General features: G+C 49.6%; 2 protein-coding genes across 2 annotated transcripts in view; both read left to right on the top strand.

Annotated features, from left to right (window-relative positions):
- The window catches only part of CSUI_004972 (rave 1 carboxy-terminal protein), a gene marked incomplete at its 5' end in the record, with an annotated part of 30,084 nt that extends 15,123 nt beyond the window's left edge, over positions 1-14,961 (top strand). Inside the window, one exon of the mRNA XM_068065153.1 lies at positions 329-14,961. Coding sequence (XP_067922866.1) covers positions 329-13,954 — 13,626 coding nt within the window. The 3' untranslated portion in view covers positions 13,955-14,961. The remainder of the gene's footprint in view (positions 1-328) is intronic.
- A 2,274-nt stretch (positions 14,962-17,235) lies between these two features.
- Positions 17,236-26,006, top strand: CSUI_004971 (t-complex protein 1 subunit alpha). The gene is made up of 9 exons (XM_068065152.1): positions 17,236-17,608; positions 18,889-19,070; positions 19,890-20,021; positions 20,421-20,585; positions 21,436-21,562; positions 22,517-22,643; positions 23,273-23,448; positions 23,694-23,869; positions 24,629-26,006. Exons 1-9 carry the CDS (start codon positions 17,551-17,553, stop codon positions 25,235-25,237), a joined length of 1,752 nt encoding a protein of 583 aa, XP_067922865.1. The 5' UTR covers positions 17,236-17,550; the 3' UTR covers positions 25,238-26,006.
- The last annotated feature ends 299 nt before the right edge of the window (positions 26,007-26,305 follow it).

The following is a 26,305-nucleotide window of genomic DNA, read 5'->3' as shown; positions in this document are numbered from 1 at the left end:
CGTAACGATCTGTGAGAAAGCGATTCGTTTCCATCCTCCTGGGCAAAGCCTGTCCCCCTTCGTGTTGAGTTGGTTGGTCTTGCATTTGTCGCTTTCACCGCTCATACACAGCCCTGATTCCCTTTGCTGTCGAAAATGAGGCACGCGCATTCTTCAGCCTTGTTCGTGGTTTTTCGTTGTGCGAAACGTACGCAGGGTACTAGTGTATGTGTACGAATCAGTTGAAGTTGCTGTCGTTCTGATGCTGTTCATACGGAGAGGGACAGTACATCTGTGAGCTCATTCTACACACCTTCCGCCGTCTATTTGTATCCTTTTTCTTTCCCAGGACGCATGTGATATTTGTTGTCGGCAACTACAAGATCTTCAGTTAGCTCTCTTTCTATGTCGACTTATCGATGCTTGTTCGCGCCATCCATCTGGTCCATCCCTTGTTCTTCCTGAGAGTTCCTCCTCTTCATCTTTGCCTTCGTGGACGTCCGGCTCACATCACCAGAGATCTTCTGGGGCAAGTGGTGACTCCACTACTTCAACTCTCCATGTACCTAGTGGTGCTTCTCTTCCATCATCATCTTCCTGTCCGTCTCTTTCGGCTGGGGTGTCGAAAGATCCGGGGAGACAGGAGCTAGAAACTTCGACCTCATCATTAACAGTGCCGGGTCACATACAAGAACCGCCACCCCCAGTGGCCTTCCCTGTTCCTTCGCCTTCTCCGAGCATAGCACTTAGTACGGGTGGAGCAACATCTCCTTCAGATCTTCCATCTAACATGTCTTCGACGGGTTATTCTGCATCCTCTTTTCCGTCTGCTCTTCACGATTCGTCTACCTCTGCCGCACCCGCCCCCCCTCCACCGGTCGCTCCTTTGGTGGAGTGTAGAAGGCTTCTTCTCGACCGTGTTATCCCGTCAGCTTTAGCTGTGAAAGACGTGTGGCTCCTTCATTTGGCTCACTGGTTGTTGGGAGACTATCAGGCTGCCTTCTTGACTCTTGTCCCCCCTCATTTTCTCTTTCCTTCGGCAGGTGCATTACCATCAGCGCCTGTAGGGGGGGGACACGAGTTCACCCAGGGTTCTCTTCCGAGCCCCTCTTCTTTCCCCTTTCTTGACCCAACGTTGTTTTTCATCAACAAGGGAGAGACGGCGAACCCTTTCCTTCAAGTGCCACGTACAGCTACATCGTCGGCATCTCATGCGCCACGATGCAATTCTTCCCTCCCGAATGTGAGGTCGTCTTCCGATGGTGGGGGCATAGCCAGTAGTATAGAGAAACATAGTTCTATGAGTAGAGCAGGTGGAGGACTTCTAAGGAATAAACCGAAAAGTCCCAAGGATCTCGGCGGTGACGAAGACGACGATGACGACCATGCTGACAGTACTGCTTTGTATGATGGGGGATGTCTTAGGCACTCCCAGCTTTCTCTAAGTCTGTTTACGTACAGATCATTTGTCTTGTCGACTCTTCCAGTCCGTCGTTTTGCCGCTCAGTTGGAGGAGCTCCGGACCGAAGCGCAGCTGAAAGAGAGAATCAAAGAGACAATGATGATGAAAGACAATGAGGGGAGAGGCGGAATGGGTATTAGCACCACGGGCCATTTCCTTGATGGCGAAGGGCCCCGACTGTGTGGCTCACCGCAGAGCACCGAGTCAGAGGAGGCCTCCCGTTCACCACCGTTGCCCGGTGTGTCGCACAGTTCTCTTCGAAATGAAGGAAGTGAAAGAGACCAGTGGAACCCATCCTTGCCTCCAGAAGGGATAATGTCGCTAGTAGGAGCAAGCCCTGACAGTGTCACCACGACCTCTTCCTCTTCCTCGTCGTCGGCATGTACATCACTGCAAGTAAGGATGGTGCCCACCTTCAAAACGTATGTAGAGGACTTATGTATGGGAGCTCTTACACACTCAGATGTCGTGAATGCGTCGGAGTTCTACCTTGTCGCCTTGGCGTATCTTCATAAACGCGAGCCCTTCTTAGCAGCAACAGCTGCTGTATCTTTTATGGCAGTTTCGAGGGGGTCGGGACTGTTCTTCGATGAGTACGCTGATACCATGAGTCATACCGCCAACGACAAACAGAAGGAGACGAGACATCAAGTTGTCACCGGGGGGCTGGCACCGACAGCAGAGAGGAAACCTCACCAACAAGGGGAAGGGTGGGGGGAAGCCGATGGAGGACGGGAAGAACAGCAATATGTCGACAAGGATGGGAGACTACAAGGAGAGAGTGCTAGCAATGCAGGTTTGGAGGCGTCATTGACGATGTCTGCTAGTTCAACTCCTCCCGGTAGCATGTCTTGTTTGTATCACCCGTCCACAGGTGATGGTAGCGCATACTTTTCCTCCTTCTTTGATCGTAGTCTTCCAACGGTTCTCTCCATCTTCGAGTTTCTTTTTGCATCGTGGGCAGGCCCTTTGGCTGCAACGGTCATCTCGCCATCACCTTCGCCATCAACTCCCTTAAATGTCAACCGTGTATCTCAGAAGGCCGTACACATTTCAGTTCCGGATATTTGTCGTCTCCTTAATGTTTCACAGCAGTCGAGTAACGGGAATGGGCGGGGAAATTCTTCGTCTCCTCCTCCTCCTCCTAGTCAGCCTAGGTGTTCTAGGAGGAGAGCGGCATTTCTGTCTACGTTAACTCATGTCAATGCGGGTCTCTTAATGATACTTCCAGAGTCACCTTTGAATAGACGAAGTATGCTTCAGTTCTGTTGTGCGAAGAATAGCACCTGCAGTTGTCGGACAGGACCGTCACCACAAGAGCGCAAGGATGGTCGGGATGCATCGTGGGAGAGCACTAACACATCACCCTCCTTCTCTCTCGAGATGGTAGGGAGTCCGGAGAAGGAGAAAGGAGACTGTGTTGTGTCTCGGTTACCTCCTTGGGTTGAGCCCCAAGTATCCTTGTCACTTCCGCTCTCTCTTACGTCTTCCTGTGCGACATATTTAGGGAGAATCTGGGGCGGAGAAACATCGCTTTTCACTAGTCTCCTTAGCGCGTCACTTTTCTCGGCTTCATCTCTTAGTGCAGCTTCTACAAGAAAGAGTTGTTCTACCTCTTTCCCCTGCAGTCCGTTCTGCCCTGTTTGTCGGGGGCCCTCCTCCCCCGACTACCCTGTTTATTCTGTCAAGAATCTCAATCCTCATACACGTTCTCCTTCCTCGTCACAGTGTGCGACTGTCGCTTCCGTTCCCCTCTCAACACAAGAGAAGGAGACCGAGGAGGGAGAAGGAGAGATAGGGGGGGGAAGGAGACTTTTTGCTTGGCTCGCAGGAGACGGCGATGAGAAATCACCTATCGTTCCAGCGAATATCTCATCCGTGTTGTCAAGGCGTTGTGCTACTCCTTCGAATTCTCTAAGTATGATGGAGTGTCTGTCTTCACAGATTCTTCTTTGGTCAGGTAAAAGAGGCGGAGGAGTTGGACCAAAGGAAGGGGGCATTCTCTACGGTTCGTCTTGGAGTATGTATAGACATCTTCGTCACACCAGCAACAGTGCATGCAACTGTGCTGAAAAAAGACTCATGCAATCTCTCAAGCTAACAGAGAAGATTGGTGGACCTACTCTTATTACAAGTCTAGCAGCATCAACTTTGTCATGGGGGGCCGCTGCAGGTATTGAAGGCATATGTACTAGGTCAACTGCATGTTTCTTTGGAGAGCTAACACTAGATGCTATATACGCGTTACTGTGTGATGAGGAGAGGGATGATCAAGAGGCTGACGGCCTTGAGAAGTTCGTGAATGACGAGGCTCACGAAGTTGAGAAAGAGAAGGAAGGATCGGACAAAGGAGGAGATGAAGCGAAGAAAAGCATATTTGCTTCTGTCTCTTCCCTTGTTTCACCAGACGAGGAAAAACAAGCACCATTCTCAAGATATGAAGATGAAGATTCACCTGCATATCCTATGTGGGGTCTGGCTATAGCGTCAAGAGGTCGACTTCCGAGGTTCTTCGTTGAGGATACTCAACACTTAGCATTAGAGTGTTTGATGGCATCTGTCCGAGCCGCGGCGCTCGGCGGAAGGAGAAAAGTCCGGGGAGGAGCGTACAGTAATAGAGTAGGAGGATATGGAGGAGGGGTAGGAGGAAGAGATTATTATTCTTCTTCACCTGGGAGACAAGGCCGTCGCGGGAAGGCTGCTTGGCGTTTAGCCGGATTCTGTGCTGATGCATGGGTAAGGAGTTGCCTGCTTGTAGACGTTACTTGGCAGTCGCAGGTCAGAGATCTTGTTAGTGTTGAAGGGGGGAGATGTCATCTTTCCTACGGGGAGGATGGACAGGAAGAAAGGGAACGACAAACAAGATATGAGAAAGGAAGATCTGAGAATTGTTTCAAAGGCAAGAAATGTGAGACGGTTTCCCATACAGGAGAACCTAGCGAAATACGTTCGTCGTTCGTAGGACCGACGTTATCGACACTACAGCAGAATGTTGAGGAACGTGAAAGACAGGGGAAAGAGAAGAAGGAGAGTAGTGGTGAAGTCTTTTTGAGCAGCTGGCGATTATGTCCATACAGTAGGGGTTGCCTCACAGTATTGATTGAAGAACTCACATCTATTTTTGACGCTCCTGAACGCCAGCTTTTCGAGTCCCTTGCCCTCTTCTGTTGCACGGCTACGGCTGCGCTTTCTACGGATATCACGGCTTCTGACGCTGATCTGGGAAGCTCCATAACATACACACTAGCCCCTCTCCCCTCTCTCATTAAGCAAATCGAAAGAAACAAGTCAAGGCGGGCGCTAGATGAGAGGAAGCAGACTGCGACAAGGGATGGAGATCCCAGTCTCCTTTTGTCGCCTTCATCATTATCATCTCTGCACGGCGGACCTTCCGCGGACAAGGAAGTTGACGACGACAGTGGTAGTTCGAGTGTGGAGTACATGTCTTACAAAGGCTTGAGAATCTCATCTTCGAAGACTACGAAACGACAAGCTTCTTGTCCGGTTCTTTCGTGTTCTCAGTTTGAACGTCTTGTTCACTTAGCTGTCGTGTCGCTAGCTTCGGTGTCTCTCTGTCTTTCTGCGGCCTTTCCAGCCCTGTCTCTTTTCTTCTCCCTTCATCCTCGCACTCATTATACGGGGTGGGGGGCGGGAGCGACGCATGCAGCGGCAGATTCCGGTGAAGATCATTCCTTTAGTAGCAGAAGAAGAGAAGATAGTTCGTCTTCAACAGGCTCTCCAAAAAGTCCTCAGAATAGCAAGGGAGAAGATTCTCGAGGGGAGCCGGTTAAGAAAAGCCCCTTCGTCTATGGAGAACAGGAGTTGCCTCATGCTGTCTCTTCTTCGTCTTACCAGGAGGACAGACAGAATGGAGGCTCGGTTAGTAGATCAACCGATGGCTATTCGAAGACTCCTGAAGATCATGTTCGTAATACAGGTCTGAATTCTTTCTTCAGCCCACTAGGAACTGTGCTGCATATCGTGGTGTATCTACACTTGGCGCTCATGCAACCACACCGAGCCTCTTGGGTTGTCGCACTTCAGCGTCATTTCACGGATTTCTTGATGCCGAGGTTCGACTGTTTTTCTAGAGGAAGTGGTATAGATGGTTTCGAAGGAAGACATATGACGCACTCGAGGGCATCAAGAAACGAAGAGGAGAAGGAGCCAAAGAAGGACAAAGAGCGACGTCAGAATCCCTTTCTTGATGGTAACGATAGTAGTCATTGTCACAGCAAAGGTGGTTTTTGTGGCGGTGCTGGATGCGGTCAGGTTTCTTCTTCAGCTTTTCTCCAGTGTCTGGGAGCTTGCTTGAGCGTGAAGATTTTTGAGTTCTTTCTGGACGTCTTCAGAGCTTTAGATACAGAGTCAGTTCGTTTACTTCATTTTCTCCGTCTCTTTCGTCTCGCATCTTCAGCATTAGCCTCACCGTCAACGACTCGACCGACACAGGTGACACGACAAGCTTACGAAGTGTCAGGTTTGGGATGGTCATCTCTATCTGAGAGGGTAGGCAAGAAAACGAAGTGTCTTTGCAGCACGCCATTTTTCAATCCGTCGCATGCATCCAGCAATGAATGCAGTCACCGAGGTGATCCGTCTATTACAGGGGGTCGGTCTTCCAGGGAATTTCTTCTCCCTGAGTCTACGTCCATGAACGCCACGGGAGGGAGGGGAATGCAAGGAACAGAGGAGTGGACGAGTCTGTTTGCAGGGGAGGGGCAGCCCGACGTGGGCCTGTGCTGCTTAGAAATGTTGAATAGACAAGAGTATCGAATAGCACTGCTTCGAGGATGGATGGATAGACTTGTCCTAGCTCTCTCCTCGTTCTTGTGCTCTCACGTCAGACCTTTACTCACGCGAGCGGCCCCGCACGCGTCGACTGTATTATTACCTCTTCTCTGTAGTGGTATCAATGCGACTTCTCCTCATTTCCATCCCCCGCTGAAAGCGAATCAGTCTTCAAGAGAGTCTCCACTCGACGGGAAGTTCATAGCTTTATCTCCGTCAAATAGAAACTCGAAATGCTCTCTTTTGTGCTCTTCGATCAGCATTCTCATAGGGCCGGAGGCATCACAGTTATGGTTGTTGCTTGGATGTACGTCTCGTCTCCAGTGGTTATACGCGCAGTTGCCTTTTCTACCTCTCCAACAACCGTTGCCACCTGGGCCTACCCCTGGTCAGGCAGGTCCTTCACAGAGTAAAATATCCGACGCTTCTTCAGCTCGCCGTCCAGGGGTGACCTCTAAAGGGGGTGGGAAAGACAAAAGCAGTGGAGGCCGTACTTCTAATCCAAGCACCACGCCTTCATCTCAACTCGCTCAGGGAGAGAAGAACTCCACGGATCTTGACTCTCGATACTCGACTTCTTCAACGCGAGGGTCTGGACAGAGGTCGGGGGAAGGAGGAGAGAACCAACAGGAGAGTCGCTTTTCTTCCTCTCAGACCCCTGGACCGGGAGGAGGGGGCGGTACAGACACAGGAGGAGGTGCTGGGGGGGCAAGTAGTAAAGGGGGGCCGTCTCTGTCTCGTGGAGGTGGTAGTGGATGGAAACAACAAGGATTATTCTGGGAAGGAAGTCGAGATACCAGTCTAGGAGCAGGTGGGACTAATCTAACACGCATGCAAGTACAACAGCAGCTACTTTTAAGAGCGGGTATCCCACACCTGTTAGTGGGAGACAAGGTTGGGCAGATAACGCAGAAACAAAGTGGGGGAGGAGGAGGAGCTAACAGTAGTGGTGGCGGATCTTCCTTGTTATCTATCCAGCAGCAGAAAGCTCTGGCCAATCTACCGTCTCTCCGTATAGCAGACGAACTGGTTGTTTCAGGCACGTCTCCAGGAGTCCCGTGTGCTTTAGGGGGAGTTTTTCCTCCGGGAAAAGTGTGTGGTATTGCCGCCTCGAAAGCTCTTAGCAACCCCATCGAAACCTTAAAGAAAAGCTATGATCATAACTTACCTTCATTCCTTACACCCCAAGCCATTCGAGCTCTTCTTATGACACATCAGCTGGGTCGTCCGGCGAAAGCCCTCTCACCAGCCATCACTCCGGCAAGTCGCCAGTCTAAGAAAACGGATCATTCATGCTGCCTCCCTCGTCATGGGATAAAAAATGATGAATGCCTCTCATTTTCTCCCTCCCCCTCAGTTGCCTCGTTTTGGTGGAGCTCTCCCTCCTGCTTTGTTCCATTGGCTGCTGTGTTGGGACCTGTTATCGCCGCATGTAGCGGGAGTCGACACCGTCGTTCCTTTGTTCCATTCTCTTCTACGATCAGTACTGATTTAGCTCTAGGCATAGGTCCCTTAGAAGGTCTTAACCCTCAGTTTGTCAGTCCAAATACTACAGGAAAGAGGGAAGGTCAAGGGGGAGACGGGGGGGGGGAGACAGGAGGTTATGCACTGAGGACTATCAAAATCCCTGCGTCCTTGTTAGGGTCGTCATCCACTGGTGCAAGTGTATGTACTGAAGCTCTCCTTTACGGAGCAGCCGCAGCTGTCCATGCTACAGCAGCGGGTACAGCTGCCATAGCCATGCAAGAAGAAGAGAAGGAATTCTTGACCCTATTGAGGAGAAGAAGACGAATGGAGGAAACCGAAAAGAACCTGAAAGCTCAAATGCAAAGTGGTGACTTGACGACTGGGTTAGTGAATGAGGAAAAGGGCATACCTGAAATAGACACATCTTACAAAATGAAATCAGAGACCGACTCGACTGTTCGTCCAGCAAACGGGAAGGAAGAAGTCCAGCGAAGAGATCTCTTGCCACTTGGAGAGCAGGAATTCAAATGTGATGTGACGGCAGTGCATGCGAACAATCAGACCAAAAGTCGGGGGGCGCCGGGGGATATGGAAGCGCATCTACAGCAACATGAACACACACAACATAACGGGGAGGCAGGTCTTCTCAGTAGTGGAAAGAGCTCAGGCGCGGCTGCTCGTGGCTCTGACAGGCAAGGTCCTCTCAATAGTAGTCGCCATCCTCAAGTTGAAGACTCTTCCTCCGCCTCCTCACAGAATAACAATGAAGATATTGAGAAACAACTAGCCTCCATCAAGCTAGAGAAGAAGGAATGGTTGTTGCAAGTGAAGAAAGTGAAAGAAAGGCATCAGGAGTCTTTAGATGCAGAAGCGAGAGTGTTACTATCTATGGTGCATGGAGGGGGGGGTGGACTGTCATTAGTCAATGAAGCTAGCTGTGCGGGAGGAGCGTTCACAGGTCTAGCCCCGCTACGTCGGGCCACTGTCAATTCTGCGCAGCGTCTACAGAAGAAGATCGAGTCGTCCTTTGGTTCTTCTTCGGCTTCTTCTTCCTCGTCAGCCAGAAGTGCTCATCCTCATCACACTTGCAAGAGTGTACCTGCCGGTAAGGATTCCCCGTTTGATCCACTTCCTGCCCGGGGGGATGAGAGGGGAATTTGTGTTACAAGGCGGAAGGAGGAGAATTGTCATGCGGGCGATGTACCAGAGATGAAGAAGATGGAATCTTGTTTTGAAGACATGAGATTGATCAACTCGAGCTGGGTTGAAAGCTCGGTGCTTTTGTCTGTCTGGTTCGGTCATATACTCTCGCGAGATGTGTCTCTCTTCGCGTATACTCAAGTAGACAGGATATGTACGCCTATGCGTCTCCTAGCATCCTCTGTCTCTTGGAATTATAGTCAACGCGATCGTAACAATCGTGCACTCCAACCTCCTCCCCCACATTCAACACAGAATAATCCTTTAGGGTCACTGTCGCCGTCGCATGCAAGGGGGAGCGCAGGAGGAGTCCCTGGTGAAGACGGAACCATGACTGATTCGAGAAAGAAATCCAGTTCTTCCTCTCACCCTGGTGAGAGTGCTAAGGAAGGAGACCGAATCAACACACCAGGGGACAGGGGAGGTGTACTGAAGCCCGTCGAGGGGTGTCCCCCTAGTCATAATCATATCGTTTCTTCTTTGTCGTCGTCTCCGGGATTTCTATTTCCCTTTCAAGTTTTTCCTAGCCTATCTTTATTGCGCTCACATTTCGCCTTTACTGGGGCGGTAGGAGAACATCCCTACCTACCTGTATTTGCGGCTATCTTACAAATTGTTGACTACCAGAGAAGTACACCAGCAGGTGCCTTCTCGTTCGTTGTCAGACCTTTTGGAGCGCATGCACGTAGTCTTCCTCGAGCTCTTCCTTCACCCCACATACCAGGCGGACATCTTGGTGGTGTACATAGCAGCGCCGTCCCTGCTGAGAGGGGCGAAAGCTCGAGTACAGCAGTGTGTATGCGACCACGTGGCGAGTCACATAGACTAGAGGGTGAGGAGCCTGGAAATCCAGAGCAACAACAGCAGAATCAACATTTGGCTGATAGTGCGAGGACTGGGTCTTATGCTAAGGGAGGAGGAGCACGGCCTGGCACAGGACCGGATGGTGGTTCGGCCACGACAATCAACCACTCTAAAGTGGGGATGTCTCTTGAGGAGGGAGGGAGTGAAGGTGCCCGGGGGATGCGAACGAAAGCTAACAAAGGAGAGAAAGAAGACAGGGAGGCTAGTTCTGCCAGTTGGCTAGGGAGTGGGTCTAGAACTCAACATAACAACGCACAAGGCGGTATGAGTAACATAGGGACAGAAAGCAACAGGAGCAATACTGGAGTGAAACAAGCAAATTCTGACTTTTCTGGAAAGGTTCAACAGCAGGGTGTTTCTCCTTCTTCTCACGTGGTAGCTCAGTCGTCTTTTCAAGGAACAGAAGGCCTTTCTTTCGAACAACCAACAGCAGCAGCTCTTTCTCCCACTCCAGCCGCCGTTTCAGAGAGCTCGTCAGACGGTAGACATAGTAAGAAGGGAGGAGGAGCTCGGAGTCAGTCCTCTCAGCCTCCTGGCGCCGTCCCTTCAGCAGCAACATCAGCGACAACCTCTGGTTCTTCTTCGTATTATGCTGGCGAGAAAAGTCGATACGATAGAAGCTCCTTGGAATCAGCCTCTCAACCAGTGCCCCCTCCCCCTCCCCAGCATGTGCGAAGCTTTGGACGTGTATCAGCGGTTGTATGGAATGAATCCGGTGACACGTTATACATGGCGGATAAGAATGGTTGGTTACGCGTGTACGGATTGTTACGTGGACCTCTCCTGTCACCGTCGGCACCTGTAGCTGTCTCAGCATCGAGACTTTATACAGACTTCTTGATGTGGAATAGTAGCAGTGTATCTGGAGGAGGCGGAGGGCCTGGTGACGCTCTCACCCAGGGAGGGGTACAAGGGAGCGTCACAGCCCCAAGGTTAAAGGGAGCAGGAGGCTCAGGAAGAACAACAGCACCTACCGCCCCTCTCCACCATCATTATCAGAATGGAGGAGATCCATTTGCTGCAGTAACACGGGCTCAGATACAGAACGAAGCCTATATATCTGCCGCTGTCCAACAGGTCGCGCGGCCCACCATTGCGTGGAAACCTCATACATCTGTTGAAGAGATCTTATTATTGGATGGCTGTGGGTCGCGGATTTTGACACGAGGTATAGGCGTTCTGCCTCATGCAGTCAAGCATGATCCTGTACTTATTGAGGGATGTCCTTCTTCCGACGTGTCTGAGGGGGAGACTGAAGGAAAACGAAATGCCACCACTCTTAATAGCGCAAGAGATAACAGCGGCCGAGGGATCACCCCCAATAATGGATGTGGTGGACCACCTGGGGGCGATGACGAGGATAGCAATAGTAGTAGCTGTGATGAAGCCGAACTCGGAATAGGGGGTGGTAGTGGATATGGCGATGAGAGCTACGTGGCAGATTCCCATCTGTTACGTGTGAGGCCCGGTCAGAACCGTCTACGAGGTGGTAACAATAGTACAATGCATGCGTTCGGCGCCCGAGGGGATGGAGGAGACACCCATCACAGAAGCCATAGTCCTACTCCACCGCCTATGCAACGAAGGAACAGAGCGTCTGACTGGGCAGCAGGCGAAGGGCATGGGGGAAATACATCACCCTCGTCTTGCGCTCATCAAGACAAAAGCTTCAAATTTGGGCGGGACAGGAAAGGAGGAGATGCGTCCTTTCCGAGTTTACTTGATGACGCTCCTGAGAAAGAAGGGAAAGGAGGAGGAGGAGGAAAAGGCAACCTTTTGTGGGGACACTCTCATCCTTCTTATTCTATCTTCCGCCGCGGCCGAGGTAAGGGATGCTGTGAGGCAGCCGTAGAGGCAGAAGCTCTTGGGGGAGGAGGGAGAGGAGGAGGGACAAAACGAATGTTAACTCGGGGTGTCTCGTCGTGTATGCGATCTCAAAGTCATAGTAAGACAGGAGGACACTATTCTTTCCGGGATATAACAAAGAGGAATGGAGGCCTATCAAGTGGTGGTGGGAGTGGTGTTCATTTGGCATTTGAAAGAGGGGGGATGGATGGTGAAGAAGGAAGGGGGGGAGGTAGTGACATGACTAGTCATAATAAAAGACGCCGATCGCTACGCATGTTACAACATGCGGCTATTCGAGGCAAGTTCAAAACACATATCATATCTAAAATCCAGGCTCGTCTATTTCACTTCCATCAACAGAATCATCAGAGAGCTCTCTTCACCGGGGGGACAGCAGACCCTGACCATCGAAATAGTACTGAGATCAACCACCACCACCACCACCTCCGTCGTGATATGTGGAGTAGTCATAGTAGTAGCAGTAGTATGGAACTAGGGGGGCTCACACATCATCATTCATTGAACCCCAGTGTTAACTACCCTACTGCCGTGTCTCCTGCGGTCACCTTCCAAATACAAAAGGGCGATAGCCGTGACAGTAGTGGATATTTGAGAGGTGGTACGGACTTCCACACGACAGGGTTCAACAGAATGGCTAGGCAAGAGGATGACGCCATGCATGAGGGAGGATACAGGTTTGATAATGATGAGGATGATACGCGGGATACGACAACAGGTGGGCCATCTGCCAGTGACTACAATTCGCAAAGTACACTTAGTGAAGGGGGAATGATGATGTCCTCACCATTACAGCAGTGGGCTTCTGGGTTCTTCGGTTTCGCAGCAGGAGGAGGAGGAGAAGAACAGGAAGGAGGCGAAGAGACGAAAACATCGAAAAAGCACGTCAGGGGAGAAAACCGGGGTGAACAGACTTATCTTGCATCTCAACAACAGGGTCAGAGGCTACCCCGAATTAGCGGAGCATGCATTTGTATTTGGGATCTATGGGATATCACTGAAGGGGGGGGACCGAGATTGGAGTGCGTCATCACATGCGATGATGATCTCTCAAACCGGATTCGACAGCACGACTCTGACGAAAGTAGTCCTGGAGGCGGCAGTGGCGCCTCATCTCGTCCTTCTAGTGGGTTGAAAGCTAGCCGATCTAAAGCAACAAAGAAACAATCATCGAGTAGTCAAGCTAAAACAGATAAGGACGACCATACAATATGGGAGGTCGTCCCGACACATACGCCTACATGTATGTGTATTGGAGTCTTAGACGATGGCTCTGGCAACTGTGGGTGTTGCTATGCAGCTAGTCAGGGATGCTGCGGTTGTACAGGGGGTAGAAATTGTGGAGCTTTCTCACTGGGATCAACTCCTGGTATTGCATCAGGTTTGAGTCCTCACGACCGACAGTCACTATCTCCTCTGCTTCCCGAAGAGCGGAGTATTTTCCGCGGCAGTGGTGGGAGCTGTTGCACATGCTGCTCTTGTTGGTGTTGTGGCTCTATGCGTTGCGTCATTTACGGGGATGATACAGGGACCATGCATGCTATTGATTTGGGTATGTTAGAAGAAGTTTATCGCTGGAAAGCTCATCCGTCACCCGTAGCTAGCTGCGCCGTCTCTCGTTCAGTAGCGAGCCAAGGGCACCTATTTCGAGGTAGTAGTGGGAGTCGCTGCATGCCCAAAAATACCTTCCCTACAACATGGCTGGTAACGGCATCTAGCTCATGCATAGCGGATGCGACGTTCCGATGCTGGAGTTTATCAGATTTACGTGGCAGTCCTCCCTTCCTACTATATGAGTTCACATCTCCAGGGCATACACTTTTTCCGCTTTCCGCGCCTTCATCCGATTCTGTTCATCTCGGAGGAGGGGGAAGCGGTTCAGCTGGAAATTCACTCTTAGGCACTACCACGAGATGGTTTGGCGGCAGCGGCAGTGGTGCGGATATACACCATAACGCAAGTGTTGTAACTCCCGGAGTAGTTGTAGGGTACAATACCACTCCTGCTGAAGGAGGAGGAAGAGAAGAGAAAAGACGAGAAGATGAGGCTGGAGGTGGGGGAGTTCTATGGGGAGGGATGAATAAGAAACAGCTCCCTCAGCAGCCTCCTCCCCCCCCCCAGTCGGTATCTCCTTTCTCTCCCTTTGCCCCGTCCTCAGCAAATGCGCTCGTACGCCTGCTTGGAGTGGAAGGGAAAGATGCCTCAAGTAAAGATCCGCGATGTCAACCCCCGTCTGAAGAAACTCTTGTCAAAATGCAACTTGTTGGACCTTCGGAGGTCATTACAGTACGCGGTGATGGCGTCGTTCTCCTTAACCGACTCTGATACACATTTCACGCGGGGGAAACCGTATGCTCCTCAACAGGTTAGGTGTAGAATGTATACGCGTGTACGTTATACATATATATATATATGTATATGCTGTGTAACTGGGAAACTTAACATCATCAAATCCAGAATTATGATCGGAGTGTGCGGTGCTTCGAGTGTTTCGTGGAGTGGAGGTTTCTGTATGACACGAGGTGAGTCTGTGCAGGTTCCATGACGTGTGATTGCGCTGGACTGCGGCCTCGGCTTCCCTCAGTATACGAACGCACGGACGTACAAGAATTTTTGCCAAGCTGTTTTTCTCGTGAAATTTGTCATGGCGTAGGTGGACGTGATAGGGAGGAAGATCTCAACTGAACTAGTAAAAACATAGCGGTTCATGGCTTCTGGAGCGACACCACTCGAGTACTTGAAGAGCGCAATTCTGCGGCTGGTCCGAAGATCTTCATTGAGGGCACAGAAACTAACAAACCATCGGGTTTACGGGGAATGGCTTCTACCAGCGCGTAGTAGGCTAAGAAACAGTATTCGGGACAAAAGGCAATCCTGACCCTGGTTTGCATGGTTGTGGTACTAGTACTGCATGGTGACAGACCCTCGGCCAATCACCCGCCACGTACGGTGGCAGGAGATTTTTCGGTGGGAACGGAGGCAACGAGAACTGAGGTGAAACACTCCCACTTTCATAGGAATGCAGCAGCTCGCTGTATTGGTGTACTACGTGGGGGACGTTGTGGCTCTAGGGGTCTGCGCCATGGACGGCTTAGTGGAAGGGTGACTTCTAGTACCTTCTACTTCACTCGTGGAGAAATCTGGGTGTTCCGCCCAAAAGGGTTTTGCTGAGTGGTTGGCAATCGCCAACCTTTCCGCCACCGCAGCGGAAGGCCCTGAGGGTGGTCGGCTTCTGCATCAAGTGCAAGTAAAGTGCTCGTGTTCAGCAAATGCCAGGTATATGAGAAGCCCACTTTGCTATTTCCCGCTGCATGCGATGACCTCTGCGGGGCAGCTCGTTGCTTTGTCCGTGCACCGTGTTTGATACTTACGCGGCTTCCGCCTAAAGCATCGCGCGCGCAAGCATCGTGCCGGATAGTCAAGATTGAGAGTTCCTCCTGGGCTGCCTTTTGTGCTTTGCTGGGTACCCCTTGACCACGCTCTACGTCAGCCCACTCGCAGATAGACGGGGAGACAAGACAGAGCGAACCACTCGCACGTTACCCCAGATGCTCCCTGGTTATATAGAAGTGACACGGATAGGTGGTCTAGGTATTCCCCGACTGCGCAAAATGAGTACACAGTGCTCGAACCAATTCAAGCCAGTCCTTTCGCATTAGAGTAGGTTCAGACACCCACTGATTTCCCTACGCCTTCGGAAAGTGTATGAGAGAACGGGGGGAGACAGCGACACAGCGCCTGGCAATGGCTAAGAACCGTGTGACAAGGGCACAGCAAATTGCAAAAGAAAAACTTCGACTGTGCGGTAGCATGGAGTATTCGCTGCGGGCGGCTGTTACCGTACACGGGTGGACTCAGAAGCCTGTATCGCCACGAGGGGGCAGTGTCGCTGACGTGTGCAGGTACGACGTCTGGAAAACAGAAGACACAAATACATATATGCTAAGTCAGCGAATTTCGCGTGAGTTATATCAGTTCTGTCTTATTCCCCGAATTAGCCTGATTCAATCTCGCACACCCCGGCACGAGCAAGGACAGATCCTTGTCAGCAAAGCTCACTGCCACCCTTTCGCTTCAGTTCGTGCTTCCTGCGCGAGCACTCGGAGCAAAAACGCCATATCTGTGGCGGCACGGTCCGAGGAATCGCTGAAACTGCGCCAAGGGGATTCCAGTTGCCTTGTTTTTGCGTCGTCTCGGCTATTACGACAACAAGAAGAGAGGGGGACGAAATAAGCTCAAAATGGTTCGGACCGCTTAGCATCAATCAGCATATCAACGGTGTGGCGGTTGTCGTTGATTTCCTCCGTTCATGCGTCTGGTGAGACACAAGCTATAACGCCGGTGATGCGACTCTGCGGCGCCGTTCTGTGTGTCAAGAGGTGTAGTGAGTGCCGGGCCGGATATCGAGTGTCGTGCTGTCAACGACCGCCGAGGAGCCGACTACTGTGTGTCTCTATCGGTGATTCTGATACGTGTTGCGCCTCCCTGAGTGAACCAGTTCTGAATGTCCTGAGAGTTGCGGCATCCATTCTACAAAATGTTTACGCAAGGAGGCCACACGTTTCGACGACAAACACACATCCGTTCAGAACTAGATGAATGTCTCGTCTGACAGGCAAAACTCGCGTAACGCTGATCACGAGGTGCTTGACAGCACGGTGAAGGGGAGAGAAGAAATTGGTGCTTCCAAACACCGAGTTGGTGTGATACCCTTCCTATTACCCCCGGCCTCGCACTCTCTCCGTCCAGCCGTTTTGCATTCACTGGAGCACCTTGACAGGTCTCACAACAGCAAACTCCTCATATATGTGCTGTAAGACTGCTCAAACCGCTCGCCGGGGTCCCATAGTGGCTTTGACTCGCAACCCTTCAGTATATCTAGCCATGTGTACGTACCTGTCTCTCACCGTTTCACCTGGCAACGTCCGTAGAGCCGCCCGTCCCCGGCCGCAGGTAGGGTTGAAACGAGCCCTCAGATCGGAGGCTCTTAATAGATTTGCTGCCGTAGAGGGCTTCTTTATATTTATCTAGTGCGTGTGGGCATAGAAAGGACTTCTCTCTCAGAACGGAGCTTATCTACATGTACATCACATTTTCAGCTTGGACAAACATCTCGTCATCACCAAACGCATCCACGTCCGTTTCGGCTACACCACGGAACTACGCTTAGCACTGTCGTTTCTTCGATAGTCGACTACCGTGTCGCACTGGCGTGAACGACAGTAGATGTATAGGGACGTTTCGTCGCCTTTTTTGAACCCTCAGAGAATTCCAGGAGTCCTCCGTACGGTGCTACACAGTCTACGCAAGCTGCGAGCTCCCTACAGTTCACATACACAGGCCCGAGGTTGAGAGAACCACGAGGGAAACAACAGCCTAAAATCAGCTCGCTTCTAGGTGGCAAACTGTAGCAGTCAACACTCCAGGAGATGTTTGTAGAAACGGAGAAAACATTCCCCTCATCAGACAAATACACAAGGCAACACGCACGAGTGCTGCCACAATTACTGGTCTTACAGGCCTCTGCCAAGAAGTGGAAGGGGGAGGGCAACTTTTCTCCTGCTTCTTCCTTGAAACCTCTTCTGAACTTTCCCCCATACTTTCGTCTTCTTCTTGGATTCTTTGTTCTGTATGTTGCGTTTCTTTCTTCAAATGTCCGAGGTTTTCCGCTTTTCTTCTTACTGCCTTGTACTGCGCGTCCCTCCTTTTGCCCTCCTGCCCTCCTCTTCTTTCCCTCCCATCCAGATCGGACAACGACTACACCATAATACTGTTGCGAATCAATTTTGGTAATACTGGTGTCCGAGTACTGCAGTTCTTTTTTTCTCGAGCTCAGCTTCTTCCACTGAGCTGTCCGACTGACTTCTTCGGTTCCATAGCCGTGAAGGTCGCTTTTCGTTCTTTGTTACTTACCTCTCAAGATGTCACTTGCTATTTTCGGAGATCGCCAAAGTGGGCAAGATGTCCGCACAGCCAACGGTAAGCAGAACGGGAGTCCCACCGCACTTTCTTGAATGTTTATGCTTATCCTTAGTCCTTGGCTTGAGCCGCGTATTCTCTTTTTTCTTCCTTCACAACTTGTTACTCCCCTCTCCCTTGCCCCGCCCCCCCCGTCAAACAGGCCGAGAGGAATTCTTTTCGAAGTCGTCAAATTTCGAATGAGGAAACGTTTCATATTCTCCCTGTTGTCTGTGTTTGAGCGCAAGGTACCTGCCTTCACTCTAAACCTTCCATGTGTTTCTTCTGTGAGCCGTTCACGCGTCTTCCCCCCCTCCACTCACAGATGTGCGCACACCGACTGGCTTGTTCTGTATGTGCAAACCGGATACTCCACTTCTCGCTCCCCTGTGTTTGCTTGCCTCCTCAACTTCTTAGCATTGTACCTCTCGACTTTTTCGCCTAGTTTCTGAATCCAACACCGCTTAGCGGGAGAGAACGAAACGCTACACTATCGTGTTTTTCTCCTTGGGGGGGGGGTCATCTATCAACTTCATTCCCCGAAGACGTGAGCGGGCGGAACACGCTCTCACCTTTCGGCACTCCTGAATGTATACCTCTTTCTGATATTCCTCTCTATTCTCTGGAGACTAGAGAGCAATCGTCTAAAGTCCTTCGTCTTTCCCTGCCATGTTGGCCTCTTTATCAAACTCGCTTCTGTTTTTTAGCTCTCCTTCTAGGAGCCTTGCACGGGGGAGGAGGGGGGGGAAAAGCAGGACTGGCACGCCAAGGCAAAAGACGGATGATGTCCTCAGGGAGATAGAAGACCAGAGACACTCTATAGCACTCCCTCATGGCGTTCTTGTATGAGAACCTGCATAGCTGGGCAGCCTCTGAACAAAGAGGGGAAGGGAGGGCTATGGGGAAAAGAAAACTCGCAGGCTTCTATTCACCAGCTTCCGGGGCTCAAGGATCGCTGACTTGAAAACTCACTGAAGAGAAGGAGCGGGAGAGGCACGAAACCACGCGTTTCATTGATGGCGTACATCATAACCAAACTCGCGAATAGCTGCTGTCTCGGCCATGGAAGTACTTGTGTTTACATCTCTTGCAGTTCTATGTGTACGACTCCTGTGTACTTTGCATGCATAGAGTCCACGTAGACACGTTGTGTGTATAAGATCATACATGCATATACGTACGCTGTGTGCGTTGGGAGACATATATGTGTGTGTGGTGAGTAGTTGGCTTCTTTCGTATGAGCCCCCTTCCGTCAAACTGTAGCTGGTCTCTTCTGTGTATGTTTCTTCCCAACTCTATAGCGGCGGCTGTTCAATCCATCTCAAATATATTGCGGTCGTCTTTGGGACCCCAAGGCTTAGATAAGATGCTTGTCGATGAGATTGGAGATATGACAATTACGAATGACGGCGCGACAATTCTTAAGCAACTTGAAGTTCAACATCCTGCAGCTAAAGTTCTCGTTGAGCTCTCTGACCTACAGGTAAGGAGAAAGGGAAGATAAAGACGCAGGATGAATGACAAGGACCGTACAATCTGGCGCACTGAGAGAGCGTCTCCGTGGGTGGCTACACAGAGGGTCTGGGGGGTGTTTACTCCTAGGTCCTGTCAGGCATGGAGGACACTTCGACATGGAAATACTTGTACCAGCAGGACTACGAGGAGATTGTTGAGACATCAGCACAACTGTCTGTGCATATACATGGGTTTCAAAGAGAGATACATGTAGACAATCTGAATGAACTGAAAGGCATGCATGCTGTTCAGACATAGTTTCATTTCCTCCATCCTACTGCTGAAAAGCCTTAGGAAGAAAGACCCCGTCTGTGTTTCTTCGGAGAAGCCAGAAGTCTCTCAGCGAATCATAGGAGATCAAGGAGATTGATGCCCGTTGTAGCGTTTCTAAGGGGAGACAAGAAGAATGAGACGTATGTTTGGTAGACTTCAAGGGCACCAGGGGCGCAGGAGTAAAAAGGTTCTTTGATTAGGGTGGTGCAGCAGGTTATTGATGACTTCGCTTCTGAATCTCGTTAACCCACAGGGCCGACTCTTTGTCGATATGTGCCTATATGGACAGAGAGTGAATAAGGAAGAGATGCATACCACTTTTTTTCCCGTTGTCTTGCAAGCTCCATTGCCCTGGTGTATTAGGTAGATGACTTAGACTTGAGCGTTGTTCGATGTGTGCAGAAACCCAGTATAGATACTATATGAGTACTGCATGCAGGTGACGTAGGTATGTGTATATGTGTAGCTGGGTGGGTTTGCCTTTGCTGTTTTTCTCCCAACGTGTCTCTCTTAGGACAAGGAAGTCGGAGACGGAACGACATCTGTGGTTCTTTTAGCGGCTGAATTTCTTAGGCACGGCAATCAGCTTGTCCGTGAAGGTGTCCATCCCACAGCTGTTATTGCAGGCTTCAAGCTAGCTATGAAGGTAACCTCCCCCTGTGACGGGCTATACGTATTCGTACTCGGTCCGACGCAAAATACTCATCTCTTCTGTCCCCTTTCTCAACATCCCTTCGTCTCTCTTTGTTGACTTATCTCATACAGAGAGATGAATGTCTGAAAACCGCATCTCTCTCGTAGTGTAGATGTGGATGAGAGGCTAGGCTATGCACATACATTCTTTTCGTTGGAGTAGTAGTTAGCCATGCGGCTTGCGCGTTAGCAGAAAGATCTCCATACGGCAAAAAAGATGGAGGTAACACCCCAGTCGACAAAATGTTTCGTTCTCCTCGGGAGACAGGCCATCCTGATCCCTCTTGCTTGGGCTTCTCTCTGATGATCTCTTGCATGCAGTCCTGCGTTTCTTTCTTTTTTCCTTCCGTAGGAGAGCGTCAAATACATCCAAGACCACTTGACAGCTCGGGTTGATGTGAACAATAAGAACGTCCTGCTCAACATTGCGAGGACCACGATCAGCTCGAAGCTCATCGGAGCAGAAACGGACTACTTTTCTGAGTTGATTGTCAAAGCCATTCTCTCTGTTAAAATGGTGAGTATAATATGAGTTGGATAGAATGAAAAGGAAGTGAATGGGTAAGGTCACCCGCCCTTATAGTAGACGAGACGAGACAAGACTTTCTTTCTTCTTGGTGTCCTTCCTCGTCTCTCTCTTTCCCTTTGAGAGAGTCTATGGGCATTCATGCAGTAAAGGGGAAAAGATACATACCTGGACTCATTTTACTTGATAAGACGAAGTGATAGTTACTGTGGTGAGAGTAGAGATGGCGTATATGTGTAGAGAGACTGAGAGATGTCAGTACATGGTGTATCCATGAGTACCGTGGGGAGAGTGTAAACAAGAGTCTATGTATCTCAGGAGACAAGGGCGGTTGAAGATAGATAACTATAGAAGGACCAAGCAAGGAGGCGGGGTGAGAAAGAGTTAAGGAACTTCAGTTCTATCTCTTGACGGAGCTACGGATCATCAGATACAGAAAAGAAGAATACGTCCAGATAGGTAGAGAAAAGAGAGATGATCTTTGAAGAGGTAACAGGAATTGTGCGCCAGGACGTCTTTTCCGATATTTCATTTCTCCCCTGTGTTGACAGAAAGAAGTTCTTTTTTGTTTTGTGGTTGAGGGTTGGTATGTGCTTTGGTCTGCATGCCATGATGCAGTACCGATTCTTGCTGTCTCTTCTTTCCACCGACAGAAAAAGAAGATGATAGAACCTGCAATGTGACTGTCTTTTGAAAGAGGGGAATGGAGTGGCAAAACACAGCAGCACAGGTCGAGTGTGTAGAGTTTAGCTGGAGTCGTAGGGAAGTATCCGACATGTGATAGTCACTGTGAGTATGAAGCGCATTGCTGAAGGGGCCAGGGTGTATGTACACTGTGCAGACCAACGATAGAGGAGAGGTGAAGTATCCTGTCACTTCGATCAACGTCATCAAGACACATGGCAAATCGATGCGCGAGTCAACTCTCGTTGAGGGGTATGCTCTAAAAGCCGGACGGGCAGCACAAGGTCAGTCACAATGTTTTTCTCTTCAGAAGGCATCTACCCCGTCGCCGTTTTTGCCTGTCTATATATATGCAGGTGTAAATAGGTTTGAAGTCATGTATACACATACGTGTGCTGAGGTTGATTCTTGTCTCCTAGACGCGGAAAACATCTGCGTCTTGTAGAAGATAAAGGCTTAAGCTTCATTGTAGCGATGGATACTTTCCTCTAGAGAGAGTGGAGATTTGCTTGGAGATACAAGTCTGAATGCTGTAAACATCGTTAGCTTGGTATGTCTCAGGGCGGCAATGTTTCTAAAAAGCATACAGTGTTCTTTCGTGTCCTGCCTATGTTTTAGTGAGATCTTTGTTTCTTACCGGTGTACCCTCATCTCTCAGGTCCCTGCACATGTTTGTACTGCTAGGCGTTTTTGCAGTGTGTCAGCGTACTGGGGGGCTTCGCTGTATGTTTTGATTCTTCACAGATGCAAACATATGTATCTGTGACATGAGACTCACTACTGCACGCTCTTGCATGCACTCTGGTATGTATCTATGTATGTATAGATCTTACCTCGCGTGGTTTTTCTCCGTTTGTAAGAGATCCTCTTCTTCTGTTCCCGGGTTGTTGTTCTGTGTGACAGCATGGCCTTATGTCCACCTCACAGGAGTCTTGCATTTCTTGGGCTCTGTATGATCGTGTACGGTAGATAAAGATGACTTGCCATGCATGATACAAATCTCTTCTCCTACCTCTGTCTACATAGATATGTCTATATATACCTATGAGTGTGTGAGTTCGATGATGTTTGTGCCGTATTGAGGGGTCATAGACGAGAAACAAGAAAAGCTTTCTCTTGCGACGCACGCCCCGTTTGGGCGTTCTTCGTGCTTCTTTCTTGTCTTGACAAAACTGACGGAGAAGAAGTTGTTTTTCTTTGGAAGTTAGGTTTCTTTTCTTGTCTATTCTTCTGTTCAGGTATGCCTCAAGTGATAAAGAACGCGAAGATCGCTCTATTGGATTTCAATCTCCGGCAGCATCGCATGCAATTGGGGGTCCAGATCCAGGTTGATAATCCTGAAGAGCTCGAGAAAATCAGACAGAAGTGAGTCTCTATGCGTTTTCTCCTTCCACACAACCACTAGTTGCCGCTCTCACGTACGCAAAGCAGACCCGAGAATTCTTGTCTTTTTTCTTACGTCTTTTTTCTTTCTGTCGCTTGGCGTCTTTCCGTGAATGAATGTGTAGATGAGAGGAGAGAACAGGGATTAGGTTTCGAGCTGTCTCTCTGTCTGTATCTGCATGCACTCTGTGTTTGTGTAGTATGTAGAGGTGTCGAGAACTGACGTCCTCGCTTTGCCAGCGGGGGCGGTGATGTGATCGTGGTAGCTGCTCCATGCCAACACGTATCCTTTCAGAGGTTTTCATGCCTTTCGCCTACCAAGCTGAACGTCTTCTTAGCTTCGTATACAGATAAGGCGCTATTTATGTATACGTTGAAATCTGAAAGCATTCCGGCGCGTCTGTTCTTTTTTAGACTGTGCACCTACTGGTGTACGAGTATATCTGCTTGCAGTGGTCCTCTGTCCAGGCAACGGTGCTTGTGTAGCTACGCATCCCTCTGCCTTATACAGCACTGAACTAGCTGTATGTACACACGAACGTTTGTTTGCCGATGAACTGTGTCCGCATAGATGGGATTTGTGTCCCACTTTTTTTTGTCTTGTGCCCTAGAGAGAAAGATATCACGGCCTCGAAGATACGAAAGATTCTCGCTTCCGGTGCAAATGTTATCTTGACGACCCAAGGTATTGACGATATGGCAATGAAGTACTTCGTGGAGGCCGGTGCTCTTGCTGTGCGCCGCGTTGACCGTCGAGATCTGAAGAGAATCGCAAAGATCACAGACGGTAAGCACTTGTATGACCAATAAGTACATGCAGAAGCTTCCACACGTATTGATGTGTTATACATGTATATGTATCGTATACATATGTACATATCTATATACATAGATGTACATATATATATATATATATATCTATGAGGTAGCTGGAAGCTAATGCGTCTCAGAGAAGATTCCTGTATCGAACTCAGTGAATATAGATCTGTATGTGTAAGATATCAGATGCTTTGTATGATGATCTACCCCCAGGACATGTGGTCCTAACAATGGCAACTTTGGATGGAGATGAGAAGTTCGACCCTTCGGATCTAGGAACATGCGAGGAGGTCTGTGAAGAGCGTATTGGAGACTGGGATCATCTTCTCTTCAAAGGCTGCTCGCCTAAGAGTGCAGGGGCTAGCAGTGCTGCTACCATCATCTTGAGGGTAGGCTGAACCTTGACGAGGACAGCTTTCTTTCTCTCTATCTCCTTATCTCTCACGTTTACTCTACTTATGCAGTCATGATACATAGCTGGACTATCACCGTACTCACCCCTACAGATTTCATGTCATTCGATGTGTGCATTTAGCTATCAGTATCCATCGACCCGTCCTAGTTGTGACGACGAAAGCGGCTTGTATTGTTATATATATATATAGGTTGAGAAAGACACAGCGAGAGATCTCTCTATATATGCCCGTTCGAATATATGTCTGGCGTTCCCGCTTCCGTGACGTTTTTCGAAGCGTTTCTGTGTGTAGGATTAGGTGTAGGAGTGATTCTTTTGGCGAAGCATGTACTAGAAGAATAGGTTGGCAGATAACTGTGGAGACGCCGCCTTGGCTTGTATGTCTGCAGCTAATGCATTAATTTCTCTCTCTTCTGGCGAGAAACCAGCGTAGCGGTTTTTCTTTTCTCTCGCCCTGGACCCAGGAGGGGACTGTACAGATCAGCCTTTCTCTGCACGTATGTTACTCTCTCTACCATAATAGAGGCACTCCGTAGAACAACCACACGTATACACATATATGTCCATGAATAGATACGTGCATATACGGATGTATTCATGGTGTGTCTATGGTGTAAGCGAAGTGGGGAGATTGATGTAGGTCTGTCGTGTGCATGCCGATGCTGTCTAGAAAGATGCCTAAGGTGATCCCTGAGCATCGACAAGAAGGCTGGATGTGCGTGTTCTTTCGCAGGGAGCCAATGAGTACATGCTGGATGAAGTCGATCGTTCGGTTCATGACGCCTTATGCGCCGTATCACGGGCCTTAGAGAACACGTATGTATGCCCTGGCGGTGGAGCTGTAGAGACAGCGTTGTCTGTCTATCTGGAGGATTTTGCACGTACATTAGGATCACGAGAGCAGCTAGCTATTGCAGCATTTGCGGAAGCTCTTCTGATTATCCCAAGAACTCTAGCTGTCAATGCAGCACTTGATGCCTCTGACCTAACGGCACGGCTACGCGCCATCCACGCCAAGGCACAAGGGCAAATAGGAAGCAGTAGTGCGGCTGGGGGAAGCGGTGGAAGTGGAGGTGGAGGTAGCGCCAATGCAAGCCAAAGCAGTCTTCACACGAATATGAGTACATCGTCTTCATCAGATGCTTCCCCAGATGATTTGAAGTGGTATGGATTAGATTTGACCGCTGGAAAAACACGAAACAACATGCAAGCAGGCGTAATTGAAGCAGCTGTAAGTAAAACGAAAGCCCTGAGATTTGCTACAGAGGCCGCTGTTACCATTCTAAGAATCGACGATCTTATCAAGATCGCTCCCGAACCTGAAAGAGAGCCAGAACGATGAAGTGGACAGATACGAAAAGAGACAGAGGAAGGAAAACGACCGAAAAATGTCCCTAGAGGAGCTGATCAAGGCAGCGGGGCGGGATGATCGGGGGAGCACCAACCTGCTGCTTCACGACGCTCGTCCATTTCCTTCCGAGAAAGTGAAAGAAAGTGGAATGCCTGCTAGATATCTTTTCTTCGTAGCTATCTCGTATCTAGTGGTTCGGATAGTCAGCCGTGAGCGAACAAGAATAGCCGTCGGTTTATCTCTCTCTAACCGTAGGGAGTACATGATGATTTCAACTTCACCGAAAAGCTGGTTGAACCGTTCTTCGTTTTGTCTTTTTTGGTTCCCAAAGAAAGTTTTTCTGTTCCTGACTGACATCTCTCAAAGCGTAGGGTTTCTTTGTATTGGTGGATTACAAGATTGTTGAGTTATCTCACTTTACTCTCTCTTCTCTGGCTTGGTTGACATCTGTCCGTTCACGTCAATGTATATGTATGTGTAGGAGATGTATATGAAGGTGTGTATGTGCGAACACGTATGTACACTTGACTAAATGATTAGCTGGGTCATGGAGGAGTAACAGGAGAGGGAAGTTTTTCAGTGGCTGTGCTTGGGGGATGTCCCCCGAAACTCTTCGCTGAAACATCAAGGTGCATGAGGAACACTTCACTTTCTCACTGTGTGCTGAGTGCTTTTTTTTTGGCTAGTGTGGTTTGACCTTCACTCTCCTTTTGAGAACTTGCGCGTTTTTCTCGTGAAGAAAAGTCGTATAATAAAGCGTCTTTTCTTGCCACGTTTTGGAGGACACGGAGAAAAAAAGATCAGTGACCACTCCTGTGGGGTTACGATACAGAATCAGGAGTATTCCTGCGGGAGACAAGAGGTTCCCTGCCGGTGTATTTCTCACACAGAGCATGTGTGCGGTTCTTGTAGAGAACATTCGGGCTGCGTCCTTGCCACACTCGGTGCAGGGACTTACCCGCCGGGTTGAACGAAGCAAGATTTTCGTCTGAGCGGCGCTGCAAGATCACTCTCTCATCTGAAAAGACATGGCTGTTACTCTCAATCAGGGCGTACATT

This window comes from Cystoisospora suis (assembly GCF_002600585.1).
Source record: "Cystoisospora suis strain Wien I chromosome Unknown contig_2388, whole genome shotgun sequence".
Lineage (NCBI taxonomy): Eukaryota > Apicomplexa > Conoidasida > Eucoccidiorida > Sarcocystidae > Cystoisospora > Cystoisospora suis.
This window is presented reverse-complemented; position numbering and strand designations above follow the sequence as displayed.

Coding starts and splice junctions, on each gene's coding strand:
- CSUI_004971 (XM_068065152.1), top strand. CDS start 17,551: ATGTCACTTGCTATTTTCGGAGATCGCCAAAGTGGGCAAGATGTCCGC. Junction 17,609..18,888: donor AGATGTCCGCACAGCCAACG/GTAAGCAGAACG, acceptor CCAACTCTATAG/CGGCGGCTGTTCAATCCATC. Junction 23,449..23,693: donor AATCGCAAAGATCACAGACG/GTAAGCACTTGT, acceptor ATCTACCCCCAG/GACATGTGGTCCTAACAATG.